Source organism: Bacillus rossius, chromosome 2, assembly GCF_032445375.1.
Source record: "Bacillus rossius redtenbacheri isolate Brsri chromosome 2, Brsri_v3, whole genome shotgun sequence".
In the NCBI taxonomy this organism is placed as follows: Eukaryota; Metazoa; Arthropoda; class Insecta; order Phasmatodea; family Bacillidae; genus Bacillus; species Bacillus rossius.
The window spans coordinates 53,624,233-53,641,564 of record NC_086331.1 but is presented as its reverse complement, the minus strand read 5'-3'; the positions used below and the strand labels follow the sequence as shown (position 1 = coordinate 53,641,564).

The 17,332-nt window shown below is 32.6% G+C and overlaps 1 protein-coding gene across 2 annotated transcripts in view; it reads right to left on the bottom strand.

The window, feature by feature from the left end:
* Window positions 1–863: 863 nt before the first annotated feature.
* Window positions 864–17,332, bottom strand: part of LOC134529284 (protein C-mannosyl-transferase DPY19L1) — a 130,499-nt gene continuing 114,030 nt past the window's right edge. For both annotated transcript variants that reach the window (XM_063363189.1, XM_063363190.1), the window contains exons 11-14: window positions 14,431–14,542; window positions 13,120–13,282; window positions 11,451–11,576; window positions 864–10,948 (exon numbers count right to left, since the gene is read on the bottom strand). In XM_063363189.1, coding sequence (XP_063219259.1) covers window positions 10,759–10,948; window positions 11,451–11,576; window positions 13,120–13,282; window positions 14,431–14,542 — 591 coding nt within the window. In that variant the 3' untranslated portion in view covers window positions 864–10,758. The remainder of the gene's footprint in view (window positions 10,949–11,450; window positions 11,577–13,119; window positions 13,283–14,430; window positions 14,543–17,332) is intronic.

Here is a 17,332-nt window from a genome sequence, read left to right as displayed (position 1 = left end):
CCGCTAGATGGCAGGCCTCAGAGCTGCAACCTTCGACAACCTCCCCTCACAGAAGCTCTCTCGCCACTAACTTGCCAAATCTCACCCGCTAGCTTATATACGTGCTGGCTGGCCGTACAGTAGTAATAAACAAGCATTTATGAAACACTTAAGCTCATTTCCAACACATTCTGACGAATGACTGTTTTTTGTCCTGCACCAATCCCCTTAAGGAAATACTCTGTGTGTCTATTAATATCCCTGAAAAAAACTGTCTAAAGAATTTTCATCTAACAAAGATTAAATTTGATTCCTTCAGCAAAAAATACCTAATTCCTTGTTTAAAAGAAAAATTAAATGATTTTCACCAAAATCACATCCATGAAATTACATAAAAAGCCTTGCCAAAACTTTTTTGATAACTTTGTGCTGCAATACGGAATCACCCAGCAATGCACCTTAGAGCCCCACAAAAGGGCACCCAAAGAGGACCCTCAGTGGGAAGCACTTTAAACCATAAGTTGTATAGTATATGTTTTTAGCTTCATTTTTTGTTTTAAACTTGTAGCTGAAGTTTGTCGGCCAATTTCTGACTCCTCTTGTGTATTCAGCAATAGAATATTTCAGTGAGAGACTTGAGAAAAATCTTAAAACAAGTTTGATTTTAAACAATGTAACCCCATGATGAACAGAAAATCAGATTACTAATTCCAAACTATAGGTAGATGTAAAAAAATATATAGTTTGGGATTATTTATATTTGAGACACAAATACTGAAAATTACAAAAGAAAAACAATAAAAGGTTCATGAAATTACTCTGTGGTTGCACCTGGGATGCTTTCTGCAAAGTAATTTTTGAAATTATTAATAATACAGTATTAGTTTCAAAGCAAAAAAAAAATACTTTAATAGTTGTCAGAAATGTATTTTGTACTACCAGGGGTTTTATCATACACAACGTTTAACTACTTAGATACCCTTAAAATTTACTTTACTTTGTGGCACCAGGTTAAACTGCACAAAATTGTACAAAAACAATTCAGTATCAATTGTTCACAGGCTAATTTCACTTTTTACCATCTGCCTGGTTTGGAATGGATTATATTGTATAATTTTAATATGTCTACGGTGTGTCAAATTACCAGTGATTCATTGATCAAAATTAATGAAATATAGGTACAATGAATTCCAGTCAAACCTTCAGCAAAATAATAACTAAAATTTTGTGCAGCAGATTCAAATAACATTAATTTGCTTATCCTGTTAACATAAAATTTGTTCTGTTGTTTTTTTATGTTAACATATTCATCAGAAGTACTACATATTGAAATATTGATCACCATGAATAAAATATAATTTACTATATATGTGTGTACAGAATCATGAAAATATGTAATTTAAATAAAACAATCCCCTAGATATACATATATGCAACATGATGTTCCAACATCTAAAAAAATACATTTAGTAATGTCAGCCTAGAAAGACATCTTCAGATGATAAAAAACAGTTAACATGTAATGCAGTTTTTAACAATCATAGTGTCATGCCTCAATATTTTCCTCAGCTTTACAGCTTTTACACTGTCCATAAAAATTTCATCCTTGTTAATATGTCATTTCCACAATGCACCTCTTTGAGCAAGTCACATCTCTTGTTTAAAATAAAAACATGAACACTAAATTCTTTCATCACAACTTGTTACAAATTTCCCTTTCAGTGACACAAACACATTTATACGTTATTAAAGTTAACAGATGTTTCTTATGACATTAATGACAATATACAGGAAAAATATATACATACAGAGATCAAGTAACATCTGTAGATACTTTCCTCACACCCTGCAATGTCAAGCTATATTTATGCTTCTTTATGATCATTCACTCAAGAATTAAGTACTTTATCTTTAAGTAAATGTGTAATCATACTTATGGTAAATAAGCACTGGTTATCATGTTTTAAAAATTCCATTTACCTGTTAGTTGTTTAACATGGTCACAAGAAATTTTTGACCAAAAAAGATTTAAGCTACACATTGTGAAGTTTACTAACTGAATGTAAAAGTATGGGGATAAACAAACATAGATTTTAAAAGAAGGAAAGGAGAAAATTGTGATACAGAGTACATTACCATACATTTATTTATTGCAATAGCAGATTTTATGCTGAATGTTCTGATTTTGCCCCTGCAAAACTAAATAGTGTTATATTTTGACAAGAATAAAAGTGAGTTTGCTACATGATACCAGACAAAAAAATAACTGTAATGGTTTCATGCTTGGCTTAGGAATGTCAAGTAATTAAACACAATATAAAAGATGCAGTCAGAAACCTGTGTGACCATGTTTAATGACATGCAGACCAATGGAGTGTTTTAAACATAACAGACTCTTCGGCTAGAGCCACACGAGCAAATTTTACCACTGTGGATTTGTAATTCTTATTACTGAAGAAATAGAAACCACAGACATGAAGTTAAGACAAGCGGTTTTTATCACCTGCCAGGGTCTATTATTTTCATGGGACTAGTCATCTGTCCCATGAAACATGGGCAATATTTAAAAAGCCGGTCCGCCAAAATAGTCTTTTCAGGTCTTCCCACTTGGTAACTAACCAAAGATGCACATTACTGTGTAGTGAAAAATCTAGACTAAGCAAGCTGAAGATGTAAATCAATTGGATAGTTTCCTAATCCTATACATGTATATTTTTATATAATGTTCTAATGTTTTTTTAAAAGCGCTTAATACCTTGAGAAACTACCATGTAAATTTCTTGATTAATTCCAAAAAATAGTAGATTTTAGGGCACTCTTGGTTCACTGCATAAATGTTTAAAGTATAGTACAATTAACTGAGTGGTGTAATGGTGAAGCCATCCAAGCCATGTATGTTCAAACCTCAGATAACTAGCAACAAAAATTATTCAGAACAATTTCATAAGTTAGCCAAAGAACAATAATTTATCATTATGGAATCAATGTTTAGTCACCCAGAAAAAGATACACTTTAATTTTTTTTTAATTTATGAGGGTTGGACTGTTTTTGCATAACTTGATTCACAATTTTTTGCACACTAGCAAATTTTTTCAATGTGAATTACACTCACACTTGCCCTCTCCCAAAAATATTTAATCTTCCCGAGAGAACCATCGCTACATTACATCTTTAAATTTTACCTATAATTTTTCCCGTTATTATTTTGAGACAAAGCTAATGAGACACAAAAATTATATTTTGTTTAAGTTATTGAAACCTATTTTTACAGTGAAAAGTTATTTTTTGATATGCTATAATATACGTTTATCAACTGGCACTGTCAATTACAGACTGACCGCTAGAATTCTGTATGCTTATTGCACACCACAGACATACATACATAATAACCAGAATATCAAGCGTGCAGTTAATTTATATTAGACATCCGTTGAAAAAACATTTGTAGTGTTTTCCTATTTTAAACTGGGAAATAACTGCCGCATGTACAACGGGCAAAAAACTGTTTCCGCTGCCCCATTTGAGCTACAAAAACTGCTGCCGTCCAACACCCTATGAGTGAGAATTGCAGCCTTGACTTTAGTAGCTTAAGTGTGATTGTCAAAACTCGCTTGTGTGGCCCTGGCCTTAGAGATTCTAAATATGAACATGTCTTTCCACTGCCAGTGTACGACAGGTAAGAGCAGTTGAAAATTATTTTCTGGATGTGCCTCGTGACATCTACATGCCTTTTCCAGACAGACACAAAATAAACATGGATTCTGAATATGGAGAAGTTAGTGTAACATCATTCAATCCCTAAATCATCAGGATAAACAAACAAATAAGTAGCATTTATAATGATCACAGGAACACAGTTATTAGTAAAATATTAACAGGAAATAAATAAATAAGTAACTAAAGTAAATGAAAAAAAAAACTAACAGCTGCAGTAAGACAAAAAAAAAACTAAAACACACTCATAGAACACTAATATATATATATATATTTAATTAAATATATTATTTTAAATAAATTCAACATTAACATTCAAACACAAACATAGAGCAGAAAACTTCTAACACTAATTATTATCATTTACAAACATACACTTTGGTAAAGAATGAAACTACCTGGCACAAAATAAGAAAATGTGTAGTATATCTTAATATTCAATAAAATATAAAATTAAAATGAACTCTGAAAATGTTTCAGTACTAACTTTTCACTATGTACAGAAAAGGAATCTAAAATTACAATAAGGCTCCAAAACTGTTTCAGTACTCTCAACTTTACTCCGTACAAAAAATTAATTAAATTTAGTACCAACTTAAATTGACATCATTAAGAAAGATTTGTTTTCAAGTTATATCTAAAAACAGGCAGAAAGCCTAAGCACCTCATTCCTGTCACCATATGGCAAAACATAGATTTTAATTACTATGAAGCAATGGCTTTGTTTATAAAAATCTTATCACAGCTGCTTCAAATGCACTTCCTTGTTTGTATTAAAACTCCATCATAATTTTAGAGACTTATGTTGATAGTCTAATACAGATATAATTCTACAGAAAATCAAATAGGAAAATGCTAATTAAGTCTTACATTTATTTTATGTCTGGTTATGCTTTTAAAGTTTTTGGAGGGCTGTACATATTGTAAAACCACTGTGTTTTAATACACCAACCAACTATTGGGTGCACAATTAAAAAAAAAAATTATGTAGATGCCTTAACCACAAACATTAAAATAATTAAGATAGAGGTATATTATCATAGTTAAATCTCCATTTTTTAAAGAAAAATATATTTTAAATTCTGAACCTAAATTTTTGCTATATATTTAAAATTGAATACAACATATCTAGGGTCATGTGTATTTTGCCAAAATATCTTGGGACTGTTTGCCAGCCAAAACAACGTAGCATCATCATCTGTTTTTTGTAGGCTTGTGCGAATATTTGAATATGAAAATGAATAGTTTATTATTGGTATTTGAATTGATTTTGAATACTAAAACTTCGAAAAAGCAAATATTCAGTCGTTTAAGAATACGGCTCTGCGTGATCTTGAAAGTATGGAAAAATTTTGGGATCACAGAAGATTTTCTCGTCGGGACAAAATTTCCAAAGGATATTCGTAATGTTTCAGGGTTAATTATGTTGAGAATTTTGCTACATCTGGCCACTTAAATTTTGAGAAGACTAAGATAGTAAAGCCCAATTTAAGACAGTAATTCGGAACCATTACCAACATCCACGTTATAAGGTAAAGTATTTTACGGAGAAGAGAATCTGGCAGGTCGTTAAAAATAGATTAGAACTGACAGCATACTGATAAGGATAAATAAATATGTGTCGGTAAAAAATCAAAACACTGTGCGGGTGTTAAAGTTGACAGTTTTCAGATCAGAGGGTAGAAATACGGCATGCCAGCTCTGTGATTAGTTCAGAACGGGACGGCGAAGAGAAAAAACTTGTACAGATCTCATGGAAAACACCTGGTTGCATACTCAAAAGAGGAACATTCTAAGAAGCTACTGTTTTACTACACTTTAGTTACAAGTAAAAAAATATTATCAATAAATGTTAATATAAAAATGATTTATTTTTACACAGTGAAAAATTCAAACAAACAAGTTTTAAATTTTTTTTAGACCTACATTATATTTAACCATACATTAAAACTGCTCACTGTACATTCTTTTTAAACCCACATTCTTGAAGTTTATTCACACACTGCAATTGCCTTACATATTTGCTTTACACTGTTAATTAAAATATTTTTTTTTGCAGAACCTTTTTTGATCAAAATTAAAAACAAAAATTATTTATATTTTCCTTTCATAATTGGAACATTTCAACAAAATTTTATCTATAGTAATAGTAGCTGACTTAAACTAACCAACCTTTCACTTTATAATTATTTATCTAATTTCCCAGAAGCCACTACATATTTACTTTTTCTTTCAATATGTATTTGTTAAAGTGAAAGCTTTTTTTTGTGGGATTCTAATTCTTACCATTCGAATATCATATTTGTATTCACATTCGATTTGAACTAAAAAAAAAACCCTGATATTCACACAGTCTTAGTGTTTTGTGATTGGTTGAGTTTCTTTCAGGTACATGTATACTGTTGGCACATGAATCACAGCAACTCTGTGCAGAAGCAAATGCACCCTCAATGGACCAGCCAAATTAGGTAATTACTTCTTTTGCAGACCGCCGCCAATCACAAGAATTTGCTGGTCTAATGAGTGCTCAGATTTTTTCGCATAATATACATGTCCCTAACCATACCTCAAAACATTTAATTCTTCTATGAATAAAAATTATTTTCATAAAATAATTACCACAATATTCATTTAATTGGAGTCATAAATTCACATACATCATTTTGGTTAGCAATTACAAAATATTCAAAAATGAAACATTTTGAATGAGAGTGCCCTATTTGTAAGAGTCTACAATTCAAATGTTTAGCAATCCTTTTAATCTAAATTAAAGCCAAAAAACTTTGACTACCAAATATTAAAAAAAAAAATAATAATATTTCCTACATACAAATATTGTAAAGTACAGCTTTTAAGGCCATGATTCATGATTTTTATAAATCGTCATGGTATTTGATTGAACACTGAGCCACCAAGATTTAAGTTATCGAGATATACAAAAATATCTTTCTTAAAGAGGAAATACTGAACTATTTAAACTGATATTGCCAATGCAATAATAATTTTCCAAAAATTTATTAAAAAATGTTAAATCTTACTTTTTTTAAGATTTAGTTTCTATAGTTTATTTAAAGAGCTCTATGTGTAATTAAAATAAACAATAGTTGAATTTAATTTTGACGTGACGTCTAATAAATCGATGAACGCCGGCTGCACACACGAAAAAGTGTCCCGTAACGCACATTGTCCCACTACAATGTGTCCCGTTATGCTCATTGTACGCTTGCGCCGCATCTATCTCTCTTCCACTCGATTGGAACAACCATTGATTTGACTTTTCAATCATGTTTTCGTCGTTTGAATTATTAATATTTTGTAGTTTAACGATCGTCCACCGATTTTCAGCACAATCGGTACGGTTATTTAAAAGTAATGTTGAATTTTCAAATACGTTTTTGTACGAACAATGGTGTTTTACAGTTACACATAATTATTCAAATTACACCTGGGATCTTTTGCACAATGTTAAAAAAAAATATTGTAACACATTATAAATAAGTTTGGTGTAATTGGGATGCGTATTTGTTATAAAACCGTATTATAAAAACAAAATAATATAATTCCCCTTCGGTGCTGCCATCTACGGTGACGGACGCAAACCGAACAAATCGCGCTATCTATCGGCTTCCGCGACAACCAGGCACTCGTTAAGACATATTTTCCTTTGTTTATCGCGAGGGGCGTTATTATTAATGAATTATAAATAAAATTTTGTGCCCGGGGCCACAATTGCATATCATTTTGAGCACTGGAAGACATAAAAACGTAAAATATTCTCGACTAATTTTAATCTCGGCCCCAGCGCACCACGAGCGTCTGGGTTAGAGATTAAAGCCGAAATTCTTTCTTAAACTTACTAATACTTATTTTATTAAATGCAAGGGCATTTTTATTAAATTCTATGTTCAATTTCACGATGAACAAACTTCGTCGTTAAATGTGTAATTGCGAAAAAGCTGTGCCCGGTGTCATAACTTGGATGCTTTTTGCCTGTTGTGGGCAATTTTTCTTTGTGTTGTATGGGACACTTCCAGTGTAAAGCACGTTTTTTTCTTGCAGTGCCCGGATTTTCTCACTGCATGTGTGAGCCTTCAGCCCGGGTTTGTTTGTGGACGTGATTCCTTTAATTTGGCTTGGTTTCCCCAGGGACGTGACGTCTGTTTTACGCACGTGACTTGGATAGTTTAAGACTATGTATTGGCCGTCTTTTCTCCACACGGTGTTCTTGCTCACGGGCTCATGTATAGTTTAGTATATGCATTCATTTAATCTTTGTTTTGTTTGTTACACACGTTGCCCGGTGGTGGCGTTATTTGGTAGACATGTGTGTCTCAAGGTTATATTGTGCACCACCAAATTTTCTTTGTAACTGAGGTTGATCGATTGGTGTAAACACGCAACTGGTTAAGATACGCTCAGTGTAGCGTCTAGCTTTTTTTTTTGCTCAGTGGTATTGGTGATATGTAATAATTTTTTTTTCATTACTGTATTTTCTACTCTTATGCTGTCTGTTGATGCTTATTTTCTTTGCCTGATAGAGTATTTGTATGAGCAGTCGTACCTGCATTTGTGAGTCTTAATGCGAGCCTTTTTAGGCCTAGTGCTTTTGAATAAAACAGTAATTGGAATTTTGTTTATAATTTCCTGCCACGAATGTTGTCCTACACACTACGATCTGTACTTTTCTATGCTGTAACTACAGTCAATACTAAACTATTAAACCCTCTGCATCCTCGTTCTAGCACGAGGCTGCTATGAGTGTTTTTTGTGTGCACGCAATGTAATTTCCTAGAACCATGGTTCTAAGGAGGCTACAGATACATTAATAATATTCTTGTAGCAAAAATAAAGGGTAATGAAAAAAGCAACTGGCAGATGTGAACACTGGTATTGAAAATGCTATTAGTTTAACACAAGACCTTAGAAAATTTATCATTCTTATTATTCCTTAAGTCCAGAATAAACATATAATAGAAACTTGAAATATGGTCACAAGTTATGTTTTAAAAAGTTTGGTGGAAGGCCAATTCTAAATTATCAATATTTTTGGTTATGGTCTTAATATTAGGGGTGCAAGGCTTATTTAAGGGCATTGCCTATGCAAGTAAATACGATAATTACACCTAGTGACTTTTGTCGGACAACAAAACAATTCAGAGCAATAGAAGCAATGTGAGTCTCAAAAAAAAAGTTTTCTCGCATACATGGTTAATGAAAAGTTGTTGGGGTAAAGCTTGGTATAAGACAACTTTTCAATAAAAGTTGTTGGGGTAAAGCTTGGTATAAGACAACTTTTCAATCCGAAAAAATTTCTAATACGGCATGGTTGTGGTCCCGAATGTGCTAGATAAAAGACTTTTTATTGTACTTTAGTTTGTATTTAAATTGTTTTATTTTTTATCCTGCTCAAAAACAAATAAATATGGAAATTAAATTGGTTGTAGATAAAATTTGTTAACAGAAGTGTAAAGAGAAATGTCTGCAACTGCATTATTGTGAAGACCAAACATTATCATTCAAGCAGTGTATAGCCAATGCATGTGTCATTTAGTATAGTATACGTGAGTTCAATACAATATAAAATTCGTCATAAGTGAGAGTTGCATTATGGAATTATAAAAAAATTTGTTCAGGGACAGTAGAGCCATTTATAATGTCATTTTGTCAACAAAACTGTGCGACTGTTTTTCTGCATGTCCACTTCCTCTCACCTTAAGGCTCATCGTAACTCAAACTAGGTGTAAGAATTTTCTTCTGCCCTACACCTTCCCTACATGAGGTGCCCAACAGCTCCTTCTCCATTTAAGACCTAATTTGATCATTTGATTGAGCTTAGGCCAGTGATGGACAATCCATGGCCCGGGGGTCATTTTTGGCACAACATGGCATGGACATTGGCCTGTCACACCAACCACAAAGCACTACTTGACTGCCTAGCTAAATACATTTTATCTAAATTGCTATAGATAAGAGGTGTTATTTAACTGATATAATAATACTCAGTTGCTTGTACTTATCGTCTATAACAAACTCAAATGTTTGTTGTTGATACTAAAAATATCACACACGTTACAAATTGGCCCGCTATATTTTTTAATGTTTGAAATAAGCTCTTGTAATTTAAAAAGTTGGCCACCCATGGCTTAGGACTTTTTGCTCCAATGCAGAAAACATATTAGCAACCCAGTTAGTACATCATGGGTCCAAGCCCTACACCTTAGTGCAAGTGGTGCTAACGCGGTCTCTCCTTACTCTGGTATCCCTGAATCACCAGGAGAACTCGTGATCCTGTGGAAGCCTACACAACCCCCGCTATCTAACCTCATCGGATAGTCAGAACATCCTAACTCTTATCTTAACCTGTACACAATGATGAAGTCTATAGAAGAATGCTTTTTTTAAAAATTCCATCCAGTCCGTGGAGTCAAATTGTAAGCACACAACAAAATCATGCCCAAGAAGCCGTCCTCCAGCATGCATAATAGGCCAGCTGGGTAGCTACCATCTGACTTTGTGCGACGTTTGTTCACAGAATAAATACAAACACAAAGTGGCACAGCTTCATCAACCCACTGTTCATACACAAAATGTAGGAAGCCAATAAATGTCTATAATATAACCATCACTAGGAAATTACAATACCATCAAAATATGCATCATAAATGTTACTAAAGCACTTACATTTGTTTCAGATCTCATGAAACTATAAACCTAGTAATTTTTAACATAAGGCTTTCAAACACACAGTTCCATACTGCTCTGCAACAGCATTGATTGACAATGGGAATATAAAAAAACACTTCACACAACAATACACCAAGTTTCTTGGCCCTGTAATATCTCGTAGTTTGCAAACTTCACTACAGATTCAGCAGTATTAGAATTCTGAGTAAAGTCAGTATGCAGTTATACACAAACACTAATACACAGATGACTGTGTTCAACCATTATGCCGGCACTTGAATAACTCAAGCAAACATTATGGTTGAGAAATTCCACTAACAAATGGTGGTTCTGTTTGCAATACATCAAAAATCGCTTGTTCACCATGACAGCCTGTGATGTCATATCTTGTACTCCCGCATGGTGAGCTCAACATACTGTGCGCCCAGATGAAGAACTACGTACATGTCATTTATGAACACCTTCTGGAATGGAGCAGCATCCTTCAAGACTAAAGATGGGCAGAGAGGAGGTCTGTGTCTGTTATCTGGGTCCTCAGTATCCCAAAGATCCACTAGGCTACAACCTATCCTGTTTAACAAACATAAAAAAAAAATAGCATGGCCTCTATAAATCAACTGTCGACTCTCAAGAACATTCACTCCTAAAACAATTAAAGGCAAACTGAAAGATGGCAAATATGTTCAGTACAAACTAATTAAGTTTTATTTAATTACATGAAGTAACTATTTGAAACATCTGCAGGAATAGGATGACAAGATTTCCTGTCATGCTAAAAAAGAAAATACCTTCTGAAAAAATTTGAAAAATCACTTTAAAAGTTTGAAAAAAATTTATCTCAAAATCTTAAGTGAAAAATTTTTGAAACTATAAAACACAAATATAATTGTGCCAAATTAATGCATAGGTAACACCTACGGAACAAGTATACGGCAACTTTAACTCAAAACTTGACCACCAGTTGCAAATTACACTAAGACTGGCGTTATAGGTAACAGATTGGATTATGGTATCAAAAAGATAAATACATATTTCTGCAGAAAAAAACTAAACATTATTTTATAAGTCATACCCAGGTCTTCGAAAACACCATGAATCTTCTAAAACCACATAGTTAACTTGCATACTGGCCAGAATTGTGTAAACTTCTTCTGCTCTTTTTCGACTAAACGTTGAATACACCTTTAAGGTTCTCCTCCTGAAACAAAAAAAAAAATTAAGTTAGTACCTTTATTTTATCCAAAACCATAGTTATTTTTTTTGAAATAAGATTAAAAAATTGGTGAAATATTTGTTCACAGAGTGTACTGCATGTCTACAGATCAAAATTTCTTTTATATTATGTAATAGCACAAAATAATATGTTTGGCTTAGAATTTAATTAAGAATCTCTAAACCCAGTGCGTTAAGAAACACTGGAAAGTTAAGATTAGAAAACCCTGATAGGGATGGCCAGATAATGATTAAAACCCAAGTCCTACATAATGGGAGGTAGTGTCCAAGTACTCACAACCTTGCTTCAACTTGTGCAATAAATGTGTTGTTAGTTAGTTGGTTAAAAAAAGCCATGTGTCTTTTTGGTGTTTAAAAACAACTAGTATGATTTCTGTTGCCAGCAAACCTATGTGAAAAATACTAAAATAAAATTAAATCATAAGTATATATTTATTGTACACCACTGTTATAAAGCAATGTTTTCAATATTTAAATTTTGTTAATTCTTTTGTCTTAAGATCTATAGTTTGTTTTTAAAGTGGTTGAATTTTAATTAGTTTGGATAGCTGCGAGGTTTGAGAGAAAAGGCAGACTTGGTCACTTGGCTACCACGAGTTTTATTTTATTATTTATTTATTTATTTGTAATTGTAATTGATGGTTCCAGTTGTCTTTATAGTTTGTGGGTGCTTGGCAACGGGAATTGTTATATGCCAGTCAGTGTTTTGGCTGTGCACAAGCGAGAGAGTGAGACAAGAAGGCAAATGCTATGCTGAACTGCAGTACTACGTGATGAGCTAGGCCATGGTGAGTGTGAAATTGCTGAGCTAGGGGTTACTGGAGTGGAGTGGAGAGGCATGACTATGGTGGCCACTCGTTAGGGTTCTTGGCGATCAGACTCCAGATGGAGGCAGAAGTGAAGGAAGTATGCTCAGATCAGAAATTGATTTGCCAGAAGGTGGAAGATCATCATGTTTAATTAATTATAGAATGTAGCCTAAGTTTGATTTATGACTTATCAAACGAATGTCCAATACTTATTTGGTAAATTTAAAAATAATTAATAGTCACAAGTTCATTTTAAAGACATTTATGAGTACCATAAAAATAGCATTAATGATAAAGTCAAAAGTTTATTTAAAGTAAAGGTTACGCTAACATGGTAGGGCAGGCACTGTGCAAGTTTTACTGTCAAGATAGTGCTTTGCCAAATTTTGAATAATGTAAACAACATATTTATTGAAAGATAAATACTGGAGATGTAAGAAATAGATAATTATAAAAAATGTTTGTCTTGCAGAACCAATTTATTATGTTTTATTTAAACGTTATAATTTTATGTAAGGGGATTGCTTACAAAATAAACTTATGTAATACAAACATGGCATGCAACATCCATTATGCCTTATCTGAGACCAACAAGGAACCACACAACAAGAAAGGATGACCTGAAAACCTCACGCAAGGAGGTTAAACACAAAAATAAAGTTAAATTAAACTGCTGTTGTAAGTATAAAAATGTCATACCTCAAATCAGCACTTTCATAATGAGGATGGTTGACAACTGGTCGGCGAGTGGATAACATCAAGTTAGCCATCACAGACATTGGACCGGCAAACACGGCTGTCCTACTAGTGGTGCTGTTAACCCAGAGGAGAAGTTCCTCAAGTTCAACATTGCTGTACTCCCCTACAGGCAAACAAATCACATACCATTCTAGACTTACAAAATGATTTTTAAGGAATGACTAGTGCTTGCAATTTGCACGGCCTTCTTGCTCTATTTTGACTCGAGAAATGACAAAAGATATGAGACTTCCATCCATTCTGGCTTGGAGAGCTAATGGATTTTGTAAAAGATGTGGCTCTTTATTCTGACTTGAGGAATAACTTGTACTTACAAGAGAAATAACATTTCCTCTTTTTGAATATTAGCATTGATTGTCTTTAGCAACACACATGGGCAAGGTCATGTAAAATTCACATTGGCAGTGTAGAAAATATTTAAAAGATTTTTTGGATTTTAAACGAAAAACCTAATACAGGCCACAATAAAATATTTGTATGAAACTTTAAAAACATACATTTTATAAACAGTTTACATAGTAGTGTACTTCAAAAGAATGTTGGGCAGCAATAATAAAACCATATTATTTAAAAATATATATTTTTTTTTCATTAAATTTTAATATAATTTTTTATCAACTTAGACAAAATTCAGAACATAATAAATACACATATTTGATAAATTTACACACAATATACTATTCCAAAACTTTAAATCCTTGTTTGTTTCAGCAACTGACAATGTTAGTGCTACACTGAACAGCACAACAAAAATTTATAGCATTACTAATAGCGGGTACTTAGATTAGAATGACCAAGTTACGTTATTTCCAATGTATTTAAAATTATCAGTAGAAATCTCTCAACTCTTCAAGGTAACAAACAACTGTGTTTTTCTCAAGGTAGATACTGCCAAATGGAGACTGCACAATGAATCGGAAAAAGAAAACTTAATGGCAAGAGAAACATTTGAAACAATTTATTGCTGTATAGTTGGTACATAATTCATATTTAAGGAAAATTTTCTAAAATTATTTTTAAATACAAACACTATAAGTGCATAGCACTTAAAATAATGGAAAAAAATCCCCAAAAATCAATGTAAAAAGCACTTATTATTACTTATTAAACATTTTGAGAAAATACATACAGTCTGAAATTAAGAAAAATAGTTCAACTTGGTGAGAAGTTTTATGAACTTTACAATCATTGCTCAGCACTGTTTTTCATGCTTTTTTTCATTTTGAATGTGTAAAAACATACACATCTTACCAACTATAGAATGTTGTTCATTTAGGTTCTTCAATCCAGTTATGCTCATTCCACTGATCAATAGAGCTATCAATGTCCAGTGAATTTCTTGCCGGTTTAAAAACCAAAAACACTAAAAAACAAATGGAACACACAACATAAAAATTAAAAAATATACCCACATAATTTCTCAGCTAAACAAACGTATGTAAATTATTTCATTAAAAGTTGATATGAATTGCAAAAGTAATTGAGAACTGTATGTAATTAAATATAAATAAATACCTAATATGACATTATTAAAAAGATAATTTTGTTTATTTTAAAGTAAAATACAGTCAAACCTCTTACAACGAACCTAAAAGGACCAGAATCTTGACACTTTGCAATAACAAAGTTTGTACACACCAAACTGTTGCAAAAGTTTTATTACAATTTTTTTTTTATAATTTATTGAAAAATTCAAATAAAAATGTAAATATGTTAAAGAATTACAAGTTAAATATGCTCTGAAAAAAACTTGTGTATCATTTTATACTATACAAAATTAATTTTTATTTAGGAATAGCAAAATTTAATTTTATGTTCAAACTTTATTGTACAATGCTACTTTTAACACACATTTACGACAGAAAATTTGTATCGTTCAGAAATTACACACTAAGAACTATACTATACATTTGGACAAATATTTATGTAATTACTAAACTATTTTTTCATTCTTAACTGAAGTAATAATATGGCATCAGTATTATGTTAATTTCACATTGTTTCTGTTTATTATTTTGTGATATTTATATTAACCACTCTTCAATATATGTTTCTACATGGCGCAAGAACAGCTTAGTATTTTATTATAATCATATTTTGTACTAAACAAACTGCAATGTAATTTCTAGGGACTGTGAAAACACATTCTTTTAATGAGAGTTTTGTATTGTTTTTATTAATGAGTTTTTACTGTAATATTACTGAATGTGAAAGGCTACTTATCTGATTCTTTCTAGAAAATATTATGATTTTATAACTGTAAAGTGTCTATAAAGTTTATTGATAGATACAACTGGTTAAAATTACATTTGACAAACACAAGTTTACTGCAAATACAAGGGGTATAGCGGTATTCATGGAGAAATTTTTTTAATGCTGAATGTTTGTAAAAGATTTTACAAAATTATGTGGAAAGCCATTTAAAAAAAAGTACCTAGTTTTCTTTAAATTATACTCTTTAATGTTATCAAATGGCAGTCTGCACTACTAATTGAATAAGGTGTAATACAAAGACATAGCAAAAACTTTTAGAATATCATACCTACTGATTATTTACAATATTAAGAACTAAAATCATTAGTTTTTTGGTATTTGTCTGTTTGGTGTGATATGTGAACACTACTGTATAGTTTGAATTATGTTGAATGACCATGTTTGTTAAATCTTAGGCAAGATTTAAAATTGGGAATATTATTACACTGTGTCAACAGGGACCTGAGCATTTGAAACTTAACAAAATGGAATTGACATAACTAAATCATGACAGACTGTAACATCTCTTAGTTATATAATTATTATTGATGAAGATATTCATGTTGTTATGAGCCTAATAGAAACATGACCAGCTAGCCAGATCAGTGAACCAGTCTGCAGAACTCCGAGGATGGGCCCGGAGGGACGCGAACAGGCACAATGACCCTCCATTAGCACGGCCGCTATTTGATGACCAACATCCCTCCCTCTCGGTTCCCTCTCAGAACACCACCCCATTGAGTATTGATCCCTCGTCTCCATCCCTTCCCTCTCGGGGGTTCGGCAGGTCCCCAGAGCCCTATTGCTCTGGACACCATTGTTCTCTCAGGTTCGAATGTTAAACAGACTTTGATGTTGTGACACTTCTGAGGGCTACAAGACCTTTCCACGGGCCCGACCTACAAGTACAAAAGCAGCTAAAGTGAAGTGAAAAGGGTGAGCGACCTCTTGGCGAGCGACTGGCTTTGTGCGCAAAGATCAGAGTCACGGCATGATGTAATGATGTGGCGGACGAGACAGTAGTGCGAAGCAGTGTGTTGGGCCCAAGGTGCATGGTAAGAGACAAATAGTAGAGAGAACAACTGACGATCCAAGCTCCTATGGCAAGAGTAAATAGTGGACTTTTAAAAGTATAATGAATTTTTGGACGGATATTTAAATTGTTGTAATTCAAATAATAGTGTAAATATTAACTAATGAATAAAAGGCAATTAATTAATTGGGCTGTTCTTTCCTGGCATAATTCCCCCCTTGAAACAATATAATATATTCAGAAGTGGACAGAACCTTAACAATACTACATGAAAATTCTTTAGTTTCTTCCTGAAACAGTTAGTGGATCGAATTGGTTTCCATTAAGAAGTTTTCATAATAAATAACACATCAACTTTAATACTATACATTTTACTGATCTTAATATTTGAAGATTCAAGACATATTTATAAATTCAGTGTAAATGCTGTAGAACAAAAAAATTAATTCAAAATTAATAAACAAATAAAATAGGGTCCCTTAAAAATATATTTTCCAGTGCTTACGGCAAATAGCTAAAGTTATTTTTCCTTTAGCATTAGCTGAAAAACAAAATGCCTCCGAATACAGCGGAGAAGGTCAGGCAGCACATCCCAGGGACACAACTGAAGTTGAAAGACTGACCACCATCTGGGAGAACAGTGAAAATATGGGGTCCGGAGTTGAAACCCACAGTATCACCACAAAGTAATAAAGCGTAAAAAAAAAAAAATCTGACAAGGTCATTAACGTTTTGGAAGGATGGAGGTAGTATTAAAAAAAAAAAGATGCATTCTAATTACCAATTAAGAGGGTTTATATTATGCCTTAAAGACATGGCAATGAATAACACAGAAAATAGGCATGGTGAGTAGAACCCACAATATGG